The sequence below is a fragment of the Zootoca vivipara genome, chromosome 4, assembly GCF_965207765.1.
Source record: "Zootoca vivipara chromosome 4, rZooViv2.hap1.1, whole genome shotgun sequence".
NCBI classification, from domain to species: Eukaryota; Metazoa; Chordata; class Lepidosauria; order Squamata; family Lacertidae; genus Zootoca; species Zootoca vivipara.
Genome location: NC_142587.1, coordinates 90,097,486 through 90,112,832, shown reverse-complemented (window position 1 = coordinate 90,112,832; position 15,347 = coordinate 90,097,486). Strand labels below are relative to the sequence as shown.

Here is a 15,347-nt window from a genome sequence, read left to right as displayed (position 1 = left end):
TGGCAAGTCCTAGTTTGGTTGACACTACGGTACTATGCTCTCACAGAATACTGTGCTTTTATTCTACAGGAAAGTCAGAATGCACGTACACACAGTCAATAAAATCACACGAATATACAACGTTATCGGGACCATCAAAGGAGCAGTGGAACCCGGTGAGCCTTTTTCTGGCCTAACAGCTGTTGGTTTTTAAGTGTTCCTAGAGTGAAAGGTCCACCCCCAGGCTCATTTCGCCATCTTGTCCCTCCTTGAGATGGATTTTTTTTTTACATGGTAGAACAAGCTCAGTCCCTTTAAAGCTATTTGCAGATACTGGGGTTCCTTCTGTCCTGCTTATTTCTGCTGATCACTTCCTGCAGCCCCTTGGAAACCCTGCTTGGAAGAGTTTGTTGGGACCCTGAAGAGCAGCATGAGAGATGGTACAAGGGGCTGCAGTTAGAAAGGGGGGAGATCAGTAAAATAAATGTTTCTCCTTCCTGAACTGCAGCAGGAACTTCTGCTAGACCCCAGCTCCTTCTGTTTTTGGAAGTTCGTTCTGCTGAGTGGGGCTCCAGGCTTCTGCCCCCCCCCCCCAAGCCTTACCCCTGCTGACGCCACTGTGGGGAGCTGCAAGCACAGCTAGCAAAGACAATCCTTCGTAGATCACTTCGTAGATCACTTCGGCTCAACCTCGTTTTTGAGCCTGTTAGTACTTTGTAGTCATTTGTAGTCATTTCTTTTGCAGAAGCTTCAGAGATAACTGGAATTTGAGACTCTGAAAGAGCAATTTTTGCAGCATCCCTGAATGGAATGAATTGGGTTTCCTCTTATTCTTCCTCTGAAAAATTCTATTGTTCTCTCACCCCACTAGCCCCTTTGGGGGGGGGGTCTGATCTGAATAAGGAAAGAAAAATCTGCCAAGTATATTTTGAGTTAGATCCAGTTCTTTGTAATCTCTCTCTCTCTCTCTCTCTCTCTCTCTCTCTCTCTCTCTCTCTCTCTCTCTCTCTCTCTCTCTCTCTCTCTCTGGTTTTTGCTCCTCCTCCCTAGATAGGTATATAATTTTGGGAGGCCACAGAGATTCTTGGGTCTTTGGCGGCATCGACCCAACCACTGGGGCAGCTGTCCTTCAAGAGGTCGCTCGGAGTTTTGGCAAGTTGGTGATGAAAGGTAATGAACTGCGCAAATAGAAAATAAAACATGAAGCATGCTGCCCAAGCTAGAAATAAGTCTTGGCAAGTCTAGCGCAACTTTTATAAAGTTAAATGGGTACAGGATTGCAGACTTATATAAGCCTAAGGCAGCTTTCCCCTCTAGAAGGTGTTTGACTTCAGCTACCGTACCATCAGTCCCTCCCAGAATAGCCAGGGAACATGAATGATGGGAGTTGTCGTCCAACAATATACACTAGTGGCCAAAATTGTGGAAACCTTTTGGGAAAAGTGCATTTCTGAGATTTGATGTCTCATAACACCATTTTATTTTTGGAGTGATACCATAAAATTATATATCAATGGAAAGATCATTTAACGAGGAATGTAATGCAACAAAGTTTGTTCAGTTATTTGAATTCTATTAAAAGTTATAGCCTAATAACCAGAAAAAAGAAGCACAACTTGCTTAGGTTGGTATGCAGTAGCTTTCCTTCATTTGAATGTAGCCAATGAGCATGAGGCGTTTAGAGAGCCAATCAGGTGTTATGAGCCATCAAACCTTGGAAATACACTTTCACCTAAAGATTTCCACTATTTTGGCCACTAGTGTGTGGAGGTCACCAGGTTGGGGAAGCTGGTTTAGACCCTCAAGTCCATTCTGAGCCCACAAAGTATTTCTTCCTAAACTCTAAGATCTGGAGATGATTTGGGTTTGAACACTTAGGTTTCATGAGCACTTCCTTGGGGTGTGAGAACTTCTTTGGTGGAACAGTTTCTTGAAAGATGCTTATTAGTCTCCTCCTCCTCCTCCTCCTCCTCCTCCTCCTCCTCCTCCTCCTTCTCATGTTTCAAAGGCATTTCTAAAACCCGATTCCATTTTTTAATGGCATTGCCTTTTCAATTTTGATTGCTCTTATTGATCAGAGTGGGAGTTGAAATTTTAAATGTTTTCTTTTAAGAGGTTGTAAGGCTGCCTGGTCCTTTGCTTAAGAAATATAATTGCCGGCGGATGGAATGAAAAGCAACGAATAAAACAAAATCCTGATCCCAAACTAAGGCAATCAGAAACAGATCCTTATTTTATAGAGGTTACTGAAGCATGGTTTTTAACTGCCCCGGGGCTGTGTTTAAAAAGCAGGCCTGGGAAACCTTTGGTTCTCCAGCTGTTGCTAGACTACAACTCCTATCCTCCCTGGCCATTGGCCATGCTAGCTGAGGCTGATGGGAGTTGTGGTCCAATCCAGATGGAAGACCACAGATTCCTCAGCCTTGTTATAAGTCAGTGATGGGCAACCTTTTGAGCTTGGTGTGTCAAAATTCGCCAAAAAACCGAGCATAACTTGGGTAGTGTGTCACTTCGAGAAAAAAAAACATAATTTTGTGATACTTATAGTTTAAATTACAAAAATGTATAATTGTAATATATAATTGCATTTGATAAACCAAAAACAAATTATTTAACCAAACCGAGCCAAAAATCCCTTATTTATCACAAAGTGCCCAGAGTTTTTGAGCATTTTGGGGGGAAGCTGCTAACCAAAGTTTTGGAGGTTTTTTGGGGGGTGCAAAAGTTGCATTGCTTTTTTGGGGGGGATACCCCAAAGCTGCTGCACTTTTGGGGGGGGGAAGAGAACAGAAATAAATGGCGAATAATACCTTCGCTGGAACTAACACACAGCACCAACATAGTCTGCCAAAGCGCCAAAAAACACCAGCACAGAACGGCTTAAAAAAGAACGCTGTTACACCCAATCATAGTCTGCCAAAGCGCCAGAAAAAACAGCACAGAAAGGGTTAAAAAACCAATTTCTGGTTACCAGCAGCAGCAGCAGCAACAACAAAGGATCCGGGTTTTAACAGTGGAGACAAGCTGTAGCGTGAGGAGGAGCGGGAGAACAAATGGGGGGGGGGGGACAACAACAACAGCGCGAATGGGCCGATGGGGCGTGTGCCAGCAGTGAGGGCTCTGCGTGTCATGTCTGACACACGTGTCATAGGTTCGCCATCACTGTTATAAGTTGATTTTTTAAAAATTAAAAAAAATCATCTTTAAATGAACTCAGTAGTCCTCCCTTCTGAGCAGTCACGTTCAGACTTGCCCTGCGAGCCACCCAGAGAGATGATGACCTTTTCAATGCCAACAGGTTGGAAGCCCAGGAGAACAATCATTTTTGCCAGTTGGGATGCGGAAGAATTTGGGCTGTTGGGTTCCACAGAATGGGCGGAGGTAAGTGGTGAACCCGGGACCAGAATGTTTTGCTGAGACTCGCAGGAACTCTCTAAATTTTTACTCAGAACAGACCCATGGAAGTGAAGGATCTAACCTAGTCTTGTTCTTGAATTGCAATGTGCCCCTCCAGGCAACAAGAATACACTGGCCTGGAGGGGCCCTGAGTTTTCCCACAAATAGCACAAACATCTTTTACAATGTGGGTTATTAGCAGATTGGGGGGTCTGCACCAGTAAATCCCAAGAGGGAGCCCTCCCTTCTATTGTCTTCATTTCGCTCTGCCCCCAATTCTGCTCTACGTGGTGATTATCATTATCATTAATTAAATTTCTATATCACCCTTCATCCAAAGATCGCAGGGCAGCTTACAATTAAACAACAACACCACAGATAAACATACAGTAAGAAAAGACTAAACATTAGGAAGAACCTTCTGATGGTAAGAGCTGTTCCACAGTGGAACAGACTCCCTTGGACAGTGATGGAGTCTCCTTCCTTGGAGGTTTTTAAACAGAGGTAGGATCTGTCCGGGATGCTTTATCTGTGATTCCTGCATTGCATGCAGGGGGTGGACTAGATGACCCTTGGGAGTGCCTTTGAACTCTAAAGTTCTATTGTTCTATCCCTGTGGCAACTGGAGAAAAGGGCATAGCTATCACAGTCCATACATGTGATTGCACTTGGATGTCTGTTTCATATGCAGCTGCTGCTGCTTTTTGTAGAAAACAACCCAGTTAACTTTGTCATCAACCTGGCGGCGCTTGTATCTTTTTGTAACTGCAGGAGAATGCCAAAATTCTTCAAGCACGGGCTGTGGCTTACATCAACTCGGACTCTTCTATAGAAGGTGAGCATCCTTTGGCCGTCTTCCAAAAACTGCGACCCGCAGTTCAGGTTTCAGTTCAGTGCCGCTTTTACATTCGAAGAGATACCGGTGCTTAAATAGCCAATACTGAGAGACGGCACTCGAATAGCCAGTACCGAGAGAGGTAGACAAAAAGTCTGACCTGGTATGATGTAGCCTATTATAGTTTTTTAAAGTCAATTTAAAAAAAAAAAGAGAGTGTCCCATTAAACGTCTAATTATACTTTGGTTTTCAGGCAACTACACATTAAGAGTTGACTGCACTCCTCTTCTCAATCGGTTGGTGTATAATCTGACAAAAGAGGTACAAATAATCTCATTTTTATGGCTCCGCCCCCACCCCCTTCCTCCTCCTCTTAGTCTTCATCTGTCCTTGTGAGGCTGGGAGAATGACTTGAGGGGAACAATGGCAGGAATCCTCAGTGCAGGGTGGGCTGCTGAGTCCATTCGAGTGCAAGGAATGCTTCTTAAGGAATCACAGTTTTTTTAAATAAAAAAAATCAAGTTTCTAGACCTCATGGTTCTGAGGATAGGCGCAAAGGCCGGTCTTGCGTTTGTGCAGCGTTTTGTGCTGAATGGACATTCCAAAGGAGGCAGGGGTCCCACAGTTCCCTGGGAAGTGGAATCGCCTGTTAAACCACTCAGAATTTTGGCTTTCCAGGGAGAATAGGGGTTTTCTGAGAACTCTCAGCGCCCTTAACAGAACTACGGTTCCCGTGGTTCTTTGGGGGAACTGGCTGTTTAAAGTGAAAGGACACTGCTTTAAACGTATAGGACTGGTGGCACCTCTCTTATAGAGCTGAAATCGTCATATTCAGACACATTGTTTTCCTTCCCTAGATCGCAAGCCCTGATGATGGATATGGAAGCAAAACCCTCTATGAAAGCTGGTTGGAGAAGGACCCATCCTCAGAAAGTAAGACTCTGCCCAGGTAAGAGAATCCCTTACTTAATCCACACATGCAAGTCCAGAACCTTTTTTAAAAATTAAAAGTTTATTGGCATAAACTAGGGATTGCCATATTTTTTGGGGGGTGGGGGTGGGTTGGTGGTTTTTTTTTTTTTGCAAAGGCTCTCACACACAAAAGTTTTAAGCTATTTTTAAGGAAATTTGCCAAAATCTACACTTCCAGCATTAGCATAGATTGTCATGCGTCCGGATTTTCCCGGACAATTTCTGCCCTGACGCTGTTTGCGAGGGCCGAATCCCAGCTATGTCTGGGAAATTCCGGACGTATGGCAGCCCTAGCACAAACATCCATTACTTAAATAATTGCACATATGAGTGTCCCATCAAAATTCCCACACAAGGGGCAGATAAAAGGTAAAGGTAAAGGGACCCCTGACCATTAGGTCCAGTCGTGACCGACTCTGGGGTTGCGCGCTCATCTCGCATTATTGGCCGAGGGAGCCAGCGTATAGCTTCCAGGTCATGTGGCCAGCATGACAAAGCCGCTTCTGGCAAACCAGAGCAGCACATGGAAACGCCGTTTACCTTCCCGCTGTTGCGGTTCCTATTCATCTACTTGCACTTTGACGTGCTTTCAAACTGCTAGGTTGGCAGGAGCTGGGACCAAGCAACGGGAGGTCACCCCGTCACAGGGATTCGAACCGCCAACCTTCTGATCAGCAAGCCCAGTGGTTTAACCACAGCGCCACCTGGGTCCCACAAGGGGCAGATAGAGCTTTCCTATCCCTGCTTTCATTCATTTAGTGTCACCAGCCCTGTGCTGCAGAACACTCTTCCAACAGGGATTTGGCAGGCACCCTCGCTTTTTATTTTCACAAGTTCCTTGAACGACTATTTATGCCAGCAGACGTTTCTGCGCTTTAATTTTCATCTTAGCCAGTCACCTTAATGATTATTTGTGGAATGCCCTCCCCAGGAAGGCTTGCCTGGCGCCTTCATTACACCAGGCAAAAAAAAAGTTTCTTTTCAACCAGGAGTTCGTCTATGACTTTTAAAATGTGTCTGTGGGAAGTGGGTCGTTGGTTTGCTTTGGTTTTATTATGTATCCTATATTGTATGTTTCACTTATCAGCTCCCCCGAGATTTGGATGGAGGGTGGTATACAAATTTTAATAAATAATAATAAATGTGAATTTTTATTCAAAATTCTAAAATGTGGTTTTATCTGTTTATCATTAACAACATTTATATAAAAAAAATCTTTCAGTAGCACCTTAAAGTCCAACTAAGTTTTTATTTTGGTATGAGCTTTCATGTGCATGCACACTTATTCTTCAGATATTCTTCAGATTCGTATCTGAAGAAGTGTGCATGCACACGAAAGCTCATACCAAAATAAAAACTTAGTTGGACTTTAAGGTGCTACTGAAAGAATTTTTTTATTTTGCTTCGACTCAGACCAACACGGCTACCTACCTGTAACATTTATATAGCTCTTGATTGCAAAACAAAAGAATCCCCTCTGAGTGAGTGCTTTACAGAAATATAAAACAAAACATTAAAATCATTGATTTAAAACAGTCAAAACCAGGTTTTTTAATTATTTTAACCAAAAGATGATTAAAATCAACACTGGCTTAAAAAAACAAAAAGTAGACATACTTAAATTAATAAGTAACTAAATTGTAGTCCAAAACATCTGGGGGGGGGCACTAGGGTGGAAAAGTCTGATACAGATCCTTATGGCCTTATCTAACAACCCCCCCCCCTTCCACACATACTCCCAATTTTCAGCTTTAGCTCCAGAGTTTCCTTGCCTTTTTGGATGTCACCCATGGTGATCTGGCAAATTGTGGGCATGTAGGTAAGCTTCCCATTTGGGTCCTCACTTTGAGCCACCCTCATTATTTTCAGAGTGCGACCACATTGCTCATTCCTGTGCTCCAAAGCTTTATTTTTTGCTGTGCCTTTGCAAGAGATCTAACCAGTACTTTTTTTTCTTTAAAAAAATATATGTTTCCTTCTCATATCGAAATACTGCCCCTCAATAAGGCCAAAATGTTTAGAGGTATGCGTACCCCTGCATCCCCCCAGAAAAAAAGCACTAGATCTAACTATAGCAGCCTCTTCCCCTCTCTCTGGGCAGGATCAGCAAGCTTGGATCAGGCAGCGATTTCGAAGCTTTCTTCCAGCGGTTGGGGATCGTGTCCGGCAGAGCCCGATACACTAAGAATAGGGTAAGCCGAGCAGCCTGTCCGAAAGATGACACCTGAAATATACTCGGAGTCGAGAGTGAATTTCATGCTCTTTATTCAGCTCGTAGTCATCAAGGAGAAGAAGAGAAGAAGAATGCCCTTTCCCCAAAACCATCTGCTTATATACATTATTTACATAATGGGCCTTGCGTGATTGGCTACTTCAGGGCTACACCTGTGGGCCAATCAGTTTGTGGATTGACTTCTGCCAGCAGCCTGATTGGCTGCTCCTGCAGGCCAATCAGGTTGCAGATTCACTTCCACCTGGAGTTGGATTGGGTGGCTCCTGCGGACCAATCAGACTGCTGATTCTGGATCCTATTGTTCTATGATTCAGCTCAGTACATAACAACACCCCTCTGTTTATTTCTGGACAGCTGTGAACACCCCACAGCAATCGGGTCTCCTTTTTTATTTTTGGGAAAGCTCCCAATGGGGGAAAAATGGACAGGGAAGCACCAATCCAGTCTTCTGCAAAGAAAAGTAAAAGAATAAAGCAACAGTCCATTGCACACTCTCATGGGATAAATCATATGCCCTGCGGAGTGGCAGAGCTTTTGAAAAAGGCCTCAGGTTCCATCTCCCTGCCTGAAAACCTGGGGTGCTGCTGACAGTCAGTGTAGACATTATGGAGGTGGATGGTCTCTGACTCTGTATAAGATAGCTCTCTATATTCCTGTGCCCAATTTGCCCCTTAGTGCTTGATTTTGTCTCCACTAAACTGACAGTGAGCCGAGTTGGACTGGACCTGTGATGTGGGGAAACTTTAATACAGTGGTACCTTGGTTCTCAAACTTAATCCGTTCCGGGAGTGCGTGCCAATCCTGAAACCATTCGAAAAGCAAGGCGCACCTTCCTATTGGCTGCAGGAGCGTCCTGCACTCAAGCAGAAGCCGCGTCGGGCGTTTGGCTCCGAAAAACGTTCGCAAACCAGAACACTTGCTTCCGGGTTTGCGGCGTCCGGGAGCTGATTTGTTCGGCAACTAAGCCATTCGAGAACCAAGGTATGACTGTAATTGAGTTTCCACCTTTCTTAGAATCATAGAACTGTAGAGTTGGAAGAGACCCCGAGAGTCACCTCCTTCAATGCAGGAATCTCAACTAAAGCATCCAGAACAGGCACATTTGACCCATTTCTTTGCTCTCCTTTTCCAGAAAGTAGACAAATTCAGTAACTACCCTCTCTACCACACCACATACGAGACCTTTGAATTAGTCGAGCGGTTTTACGACCCCACGTTCAGGAAGCAGCTTGCCGTCGCTCACCTCCGGGCAGGCTTGGTCTACGAACTGGCCAATTCCCAGGTCCTTCCTCTCCGTTGCCAAGATTATGCAGAAGCATTGAGGACCTACGCCAACGGAATCTACGACGTGGCCAAGAGGCACAAAGCACACCTGGGAACCTACCAAGTATCATTTGGTGAGCCTGACACAAAAGGGATACAAAGTCCGTACAGGTGTGCTTCCTGTTGCTACGGGCCTCTCTCCGTTAGCGACAGATATGGGTCACACCCACACGTTTAAAGCAGATGGCTTCCCCCCAGAGCATCCTGGGAAATGAAATTTGTTATTTGAAAGACTGTATTCTCTTCTGTGAACCTGCCCGGGTTCGGAGATCTTCAGAAGATCTCTCAGTCCCCCCTTCTCTTGGTCCCACCACCCTCACTGAGACGCTTAGTGCAGGAGAGGGCCTTCTCGGTGGTTGCTCCCAAACAACTCTGAAACTCCTTCCTGAATGAGCCAGACTAGCTCCCACCTTGTGGTCTTCCCACCAGCAGGTGAAGACCTTCTTGTTCCAACAAGCTTTGGGAAATTGACTGCTTCTAATGAAAGGGCTGGTGCTGTGCTATTTTTATTGTAGTTATTTGTATGTTTATATATGTGTATCTTTAATCACTTTAATTCTATTAATGTTTTATTCTTTTTTTAATGGCATTTCCCCCAATGTTTTTAGTTGTTCCTATTTTATTTGTAAGCTGCCTTGCCTCCCTGTCAGGGGAAGGGGCAAATATAATAATAATAATAATAATAATAATAATAATAATAATAATAATAATACTTCTGGGAATTATAGCTCTGTGAGAAGGGAGCTACAGTACTCAGGATTGTGGCGAGGGAAGCCATGTGCTTTAATTGAATAGTATGGAATCATGAATCTGGCAGGGAAGCCGGAGCTAAAGTATCTCCAAGAGTTGGTTGCCCAAGATCTGCTTGAAGACCTCCAAGTCAGGGAGAGTCCACCACCCCATTTGAAAGTTGGTTCGGCTTTAGAACTGCTCTTACCGTCCAAGATTTCCCCCCAATGCTCAGCCAACAAACTATCCTCCCGTGACTTAATACAAGAACATAAGACAAGCCTGCTGGATCAGGCCAATGGCCCATCTAGTCCAGAAGCCTGTTCTCACAGTGGCTGAACAGATTCCTGAGTGAAGCCTGAAAGTTGGGCATGAGCGCAAGAGCATTCTGTCCACCTGTGATTTCCTTGCAACTAGCATTGAGAAGAGTAATGCTTCTTTCAGTGGATATAGAACATAGTACCCACTGATAGCCCAATTCTCTACGGTAGAAAGGTAAAGGACCCCTGGAGGGTTAAGTCCAGTCAAAGGCGACTATGGGGTTGCGGCACACATCTCGCTTTCAGGCTAAGAGAGCTGGTGTTTGTCCAGACAGCTTTCCGGGTCATGTGACCAGCAGGACTAAACCACCTCTGGTGCAACGGGACACAGTGATGGAAGCCAGAGCGCACGGAAACACCGTTTACCTTCCTGCTGCAGCGGTACCTATTTATCTACTTGTGCCAGTGTGCTTTCGAACTGCTAGGTTGGCAGGAGCTGGGACAGAGCAACGGGAGCTCACTACATTGTGGGGTTTCAAACCGCTGACCAGCAAGCCCAAGAGGCTCAGTGGTCTATGACCCATTTGAAACCACCACTCATCAGCATAGTCAATACTGAGTTAGATCTGATTGGCCGCCTTAAGGCAGCTTCTTGTTTGTTTGTAACTAAGATGACCAGGATTTAAGCCTGGGACCCCCTGCCACTGAACTGTGAGCCTTTCTCTTTTTTAAATTAGGAAATTGACTTATCAACTCTGTATTTGCAGATCCTCTCTTTTCCGCTGTGGCTAATTTCACGGAGGCAGCTGCTGATTTTCACCATAGATTATCACAGCTTGATCAGAACGAGTGAGTATGTGTTTGCAAAACTGGTTTTTCTTTTTTAAAAAAATAAATAAATAAACAGATGGAATGCACTGCTGTTCAGCATTTTTCAAATACTCTATTTTTAAATTTATGCAACGGAGATGGAGATCAATGTTGAGTTGCATTACAAACACAAGGCACATTTAAAAGCAATAAGCAACTAAAAAATGAAAATAAAAATGGTTTGGGGTTAATAAAGAGCCTGGCAAACTTCAGTCCATACCCCTGATTTGCAAACCAGTACACTTGGAACCAGCATTGCATTTTCATCGAACCCAAGATTCCTACCCTGTTGCTGAAACAAGAATGCCTTTATGCAACTTAAGTAAAGCTGCAGGTGCAGCTGCCATCACTGGTATTCTTCTTCTTTATCGATCACTCGTAGCCGAGTAAGATTGTCTTCCATAAACACGGTTTTAACAATGAGTCCGTAAGTGACTGTGGAGGCCAATTCTGGAACCACACGTCCTTCCACAGTGGGGACATAGGTTTCTGGGCAGGAGTTGATCACGGTGTAGATTTGCCAAGCGTGCCTTCCTCTTAGCAAGTTTCTCCCTTGCGTCCTGAGTTCGAGTGTCTTCAAAGCCCATGACACCTTTGGTAAAGGCTGTTCTCCAATTGGAGCGCTCGCAGGCCAGTGTTTCCCAGTTGCCAGTGTTTATACTACATTTTTTTAAAGATTTGCCTTGAGAGTGTCTTTCAGGCCCGGCTCTAGGTAGACCCCCGGTGGCGCAGGGCACCATGGTGCCGGCCCACCAGAAAGGCGCCGCGAGCTGCGCCCGCCCGCTGGCCGGCCGATCCGCTGGTCCGCCGCGCAGCTGCGCCTGTGGGAGCCGCGCTACGCGCTGCGCCCACCCGCCCACCGCGCTGGGAAACGGGGCGGGAGGGCGCCAGAGAGATCACGCTGTGCCTGCCCGCCCGCCCGCCGCTGTGCCCACCGCGCTGGGAAACGGGACGGGAGGGCGCCGGAGAGATCCGGCGCACCACAGCGGCAGGGGCGTTTAAGACGGCCCTGGTGTCTTTAAACCTCTTTTGTTGACCACCAGCATTACACTTTCCATTTTTAAGTTCGGAATAGAGTAGTTGCTTTGGAAGACGATAACCAGGCATCCAAACATGACCAGTCCAACGAAGTTGATGTTGAAGAATCATTGCTTCAACAGTAGTGCGGCTTATTTAAATATATAGGGAAACGAAGCCACAGAGGCCGCTTCTGTATGTCACAGGCTCTGTTGACAGCAGATGGAAGGCAGGCGAGCAGCTGAGTGGGTGAATGAAAAAGCAAGGAAAGGCAAAACAGCCTGGATCTTCTAAGCAACATGATTGCTAAAAATACATTAAACCCAAACTGGTTGGAATGTAGCATCACACACTTTAGGAGAGAGCCTATGGAAAGCAGAACATTAGGCTAAAGCGCCTTCCATGTGCCCAGAATCGTCTGATGCCATGCAAACTTACAGATCTAAGAAAGGACTGGGCAAACACATCGAGGATAAAGCTAGCATTGGAGGTAGCATATAGCCTGGAGACAGTAATGGGCATAATGTTTGTCTTCTACCTCCAGGCTGTGTGCTTCTGAAGACCCATCGCTGGGTTCTTGTCCTCTTGCTGTGCTTGTGGGCTTTCCCAGAGACATGCTTGGCCATTGGAAGAAATGGTCATTGGTGTGATCCAACAGGGCTTTCCTATGTTCTTATGATGTCTCTCTCACTTTACAGCCCCATTGCTGTGCGGATGGTGAATGATCAGCTGATGCTTCTGGAGAGAGCGTTCATTGATCCCCTTGGGTTGCCAGGCAGGCGATTTTACAGGTAAGCCATCATAACACAGAGAGAGGTTGTTTGCAGGGCATAGGCCAGTAGAGTTGTTTCCTCGCTCTGTCAGACAAGTGGATTAGAGCTGTGGTTTTCCCCCTCCCACACCCAACAGACCACTCAAAATTTGCTAATGGCATTGGGGTGAGGGGGGGGGACATTATCATTTTTCTGCCTTTTGTAGCAATTGTAATGTTCTGGGAAAGACACTTCATGATTTTTAAATGTTATTTTTTGTTGCTTCTTTTATTTCAACTATGCTGTATTTCATTGTATTACAACAACCTGAATTCCACAGGACTCAAAATTGCATTACAATAAAAAGCAATGTAAGATAAGTGGTATAAGTGCTATAAAAAATCAGCATGTAGATTTAAAACAGTCATCCTGCAGACCACCTGCAGAGCCAGTGTGGTATAGTGGTTAAGAGGGGTTCGTGTCTCTGCTCCTCCACATGCAGCTGCTGGGTGACCTTGGGCTAGTCACACTTCTTTGAAGTCTCTCAGCCCCACCCACCTCACAGAGTGTTTGTTGTGGGGGAGGAAGGGAAAGGAGATTGTTGGCCGCTTTGAGACTCCTTAAGGGAGTGATAAAGCGGGATATCAAGTCCAAACTCTTCTTCTTCTTCTTCACCTGAATGAAGCTCACGGACCACCGGTGGTCTGGGAAACCTTGAATTAAGGTACCCATTTTCCCAGTGTCAATGTCCACAGTTACCCCAATAGGAGGACAAGTTGGGCAGCTTCTAAAAGCAATGTTTTCTATGATAACAGTTGAGCAGATGGATGTGGAACCACAGTTAATGCAAGGAAAAAGAGGGAGCCTCCATTCCAGAGAATTATTATCAATAATCATAATAATAAATAATGGAAAGTAGGGAGTTGGGAATATGCATTCCCGCACCTGCAGATTTCCAAACCAAAAAATTAAATGCCTTTGCATATTCCTAGTGATGTTGACCCCTCGTTTGAGCAATGGGCACTTACACTGACCACATACTGCACTAAACAGTCCAGGCTACTAAACACCTAGCATCGGGACAGGTCCTTGCCAACCTATCTTGCCAGTAATGTCTTGCACAATTTCTAAGCCAGGTGCTGCTTAACTCAACTCATAAAACCCTATATGGCTTTGGGCCCAAATGCCTGAAAGGTTTGCTGCATTTACTGGGCTATACATTAAGGTCATCAGCAGTGGTCCTTTCCAGGGAGGGGAGGCAGTGCTGCATGAGGAGAGGGAGTATTCTCAATTGTAGTGTCCTTGTTTGTGCAGCTCATCCCCAAGAAAGTTCATATAGCACAGGCATCCCCAAACTGCGGCCCTCTAGATGTTTTGGCCTACAACTCCCATGATCCCTAGCTAAGAGGACCAGTGGTCAGGGATGAAGGGAATTGTAGTCCAAAACATCTGGAGGGCCGAAGTTTGGGGATGCCTGATATAGCAGCTATGCCATTATCATTTGTGTCAGGAAAGATGTGTTTTAATTATTTCAGGCTTCTAAAATGCTTACACTTGTGCTGCTTTAGTGTAATGCTCTCCCTGAACTGTAGCTTCCGATGTTTTATTGCTTTGGGAAATGGCCCTGGCTATAAAGGTCCAGCAACAGAAATTAAGACTTGGGGGGGGGGGCTGTAGTCAGCTGTTTTACTTGAGTAGACCCACTGAAATTAATGAAACAAATTAGGTCCATTAATTTTAATAGGTCTATACTGACTAAAACTTGGCTAACGTCCTGCAAGAGTTTGCTTGCTCTTTTTTTAAAAAAAAAAAATGTGTTCCCTTGCCCCACAGACACATCATCTTTGCTCCTAGCAGCCGCAACAAGTATGCAGGCGTGTCCTTCCCTGGAATCTATGATGCCATGTTTGATATCGACAGCAGGACAGATCAACGCAAAGCTTGGGAGGAAGTCAAGAGGCAAATCTCTATTGCAACTTTCGCAGTTCAGGCTGCTGCAGGAACACTGAAAACTGTGTTCTAGGATGGTTGGGAGCAGCAGGAATGAGAACAGAAACAATCTATTTGAATTGCATGCCCAGAAAGCTGATTCTTCTCAACGCAGACATAATATTCAAACAGCAGCACCATGAGGCTACTTCCCTTGTCATGTTCAGTGCTCATGATCAGAAAGAACCATCAAGTTTGACTGGAGGGGATGGAAAGTTAAGACTGCCCACCCCCAGGACCTTGGAAGAAGGGGTGGGATGAACACCGTTAAAAAATGGACTTAGCAAGAGATCTTCTTTGCTGCTCATCTACACTTTCAACCCAGACTGGTGACAATAATACTTTTTAATCAGACAGTGCTACTTCTGGCAGTTTTAAGCATTCACTCACATGCCATTTCTAAGCTGTCCTTAGCCAGCTCCAAAGCTCTCATTTACAGCATGGGCCAAGACTGAGCACATTTCCAGCAAGGTGGGCAGCTGCCAGTGATTTTGATAGCCATAATGGAAGAATTATATGTTTTCAGCACCAGCCACCATTTAACCTTGCCTGGAACAGTATTTCACTCAGAAGCCCAGCTGAATCCATTTCACCTTGCATTCATTTGACTCTCTACTCACTAGTTCATCTAATTCCACTCCTTCACTGTTTGTAGTTTCCACCTCTGTTCTACAACAGTGATATATGGATTGCATGAAACACGCAAGAAGAATAAATCCTCAACAATCATAACTCAGATGCTATTGGAAAGAGGGTTTCCCTTCAAAGCTGAGTAGAAGCACCTGGATGTAGAACAAAAGTGAAATGATTTTAAAAGTCTATTAAGTGTTCAATGTGGTTGTGAGTGCTTCTTTAAATGGGTAACTCTACTATGTGTAACTGCTCTTAAATAAAAGTGTACCTTCTACATCGTTTTACCACTGTAAAGAAAGCCATTAAGTTGTGCAAGGAATGTTTTCTGACTGGGGTAGGCAGAACAGAAGGCAGGATG

At 45.0% G+C, this 15,347-nt stretch overlaps 1 protein-coding gene across 1 annotated transcript in view; it reads left to right on the top strand.

The window, feature by feature from the left end:
* The window catches only part of NAALAD2 (N-acetylated alpha-linked acidic dipeptidase 2), a 33,850-nt gene extending 18,559 nt beyond the window's left edge, over positions 1-15,291 (top strand). The window contains exons 9-19 of the mRNA XM_035114942.3: positions 70-155; positions 1,030-1,149; positions 3,278-3,360; positions 4,147-4,210; positions 4,465-4,532; positions 5,069-5,160; positions 7,285-7,375; positions 8,549-8,813; positions 10,496-10,577; positions 12,314-12,406; positions 14,201-15,291. Coding sequence (XP_034970833.3) covers positions 70-155; positions 1,030-1,149; positions 3,278-3,360; positions 4,147-4,210; positions 4,465-4,532; positions 5,069-5,160; positions 7,285-7,375; positions 8,549-8,813; positions 10,496-10,577; positions 12,314-12,406; positions 14,201-14,390 — 1,234 coding nt within the window. The 3' untranslated portion in view covers positions 14,391-15,291. The remainder of the gene's footprint in view (positions 1-69; positions 156-1,029; positions 1,150-3,277; positions 3,361-4,146; positions 4,211-4,464; positions 4,533-5,068; positions 5,161-7,284; positions 7,376-8,548; positions 8,814-10,495; positions 10,578-12,313; positions 12,407-14,200) is intronic.
* Positions 15,292-15,347: the final 56 nt, after the last annotated feature.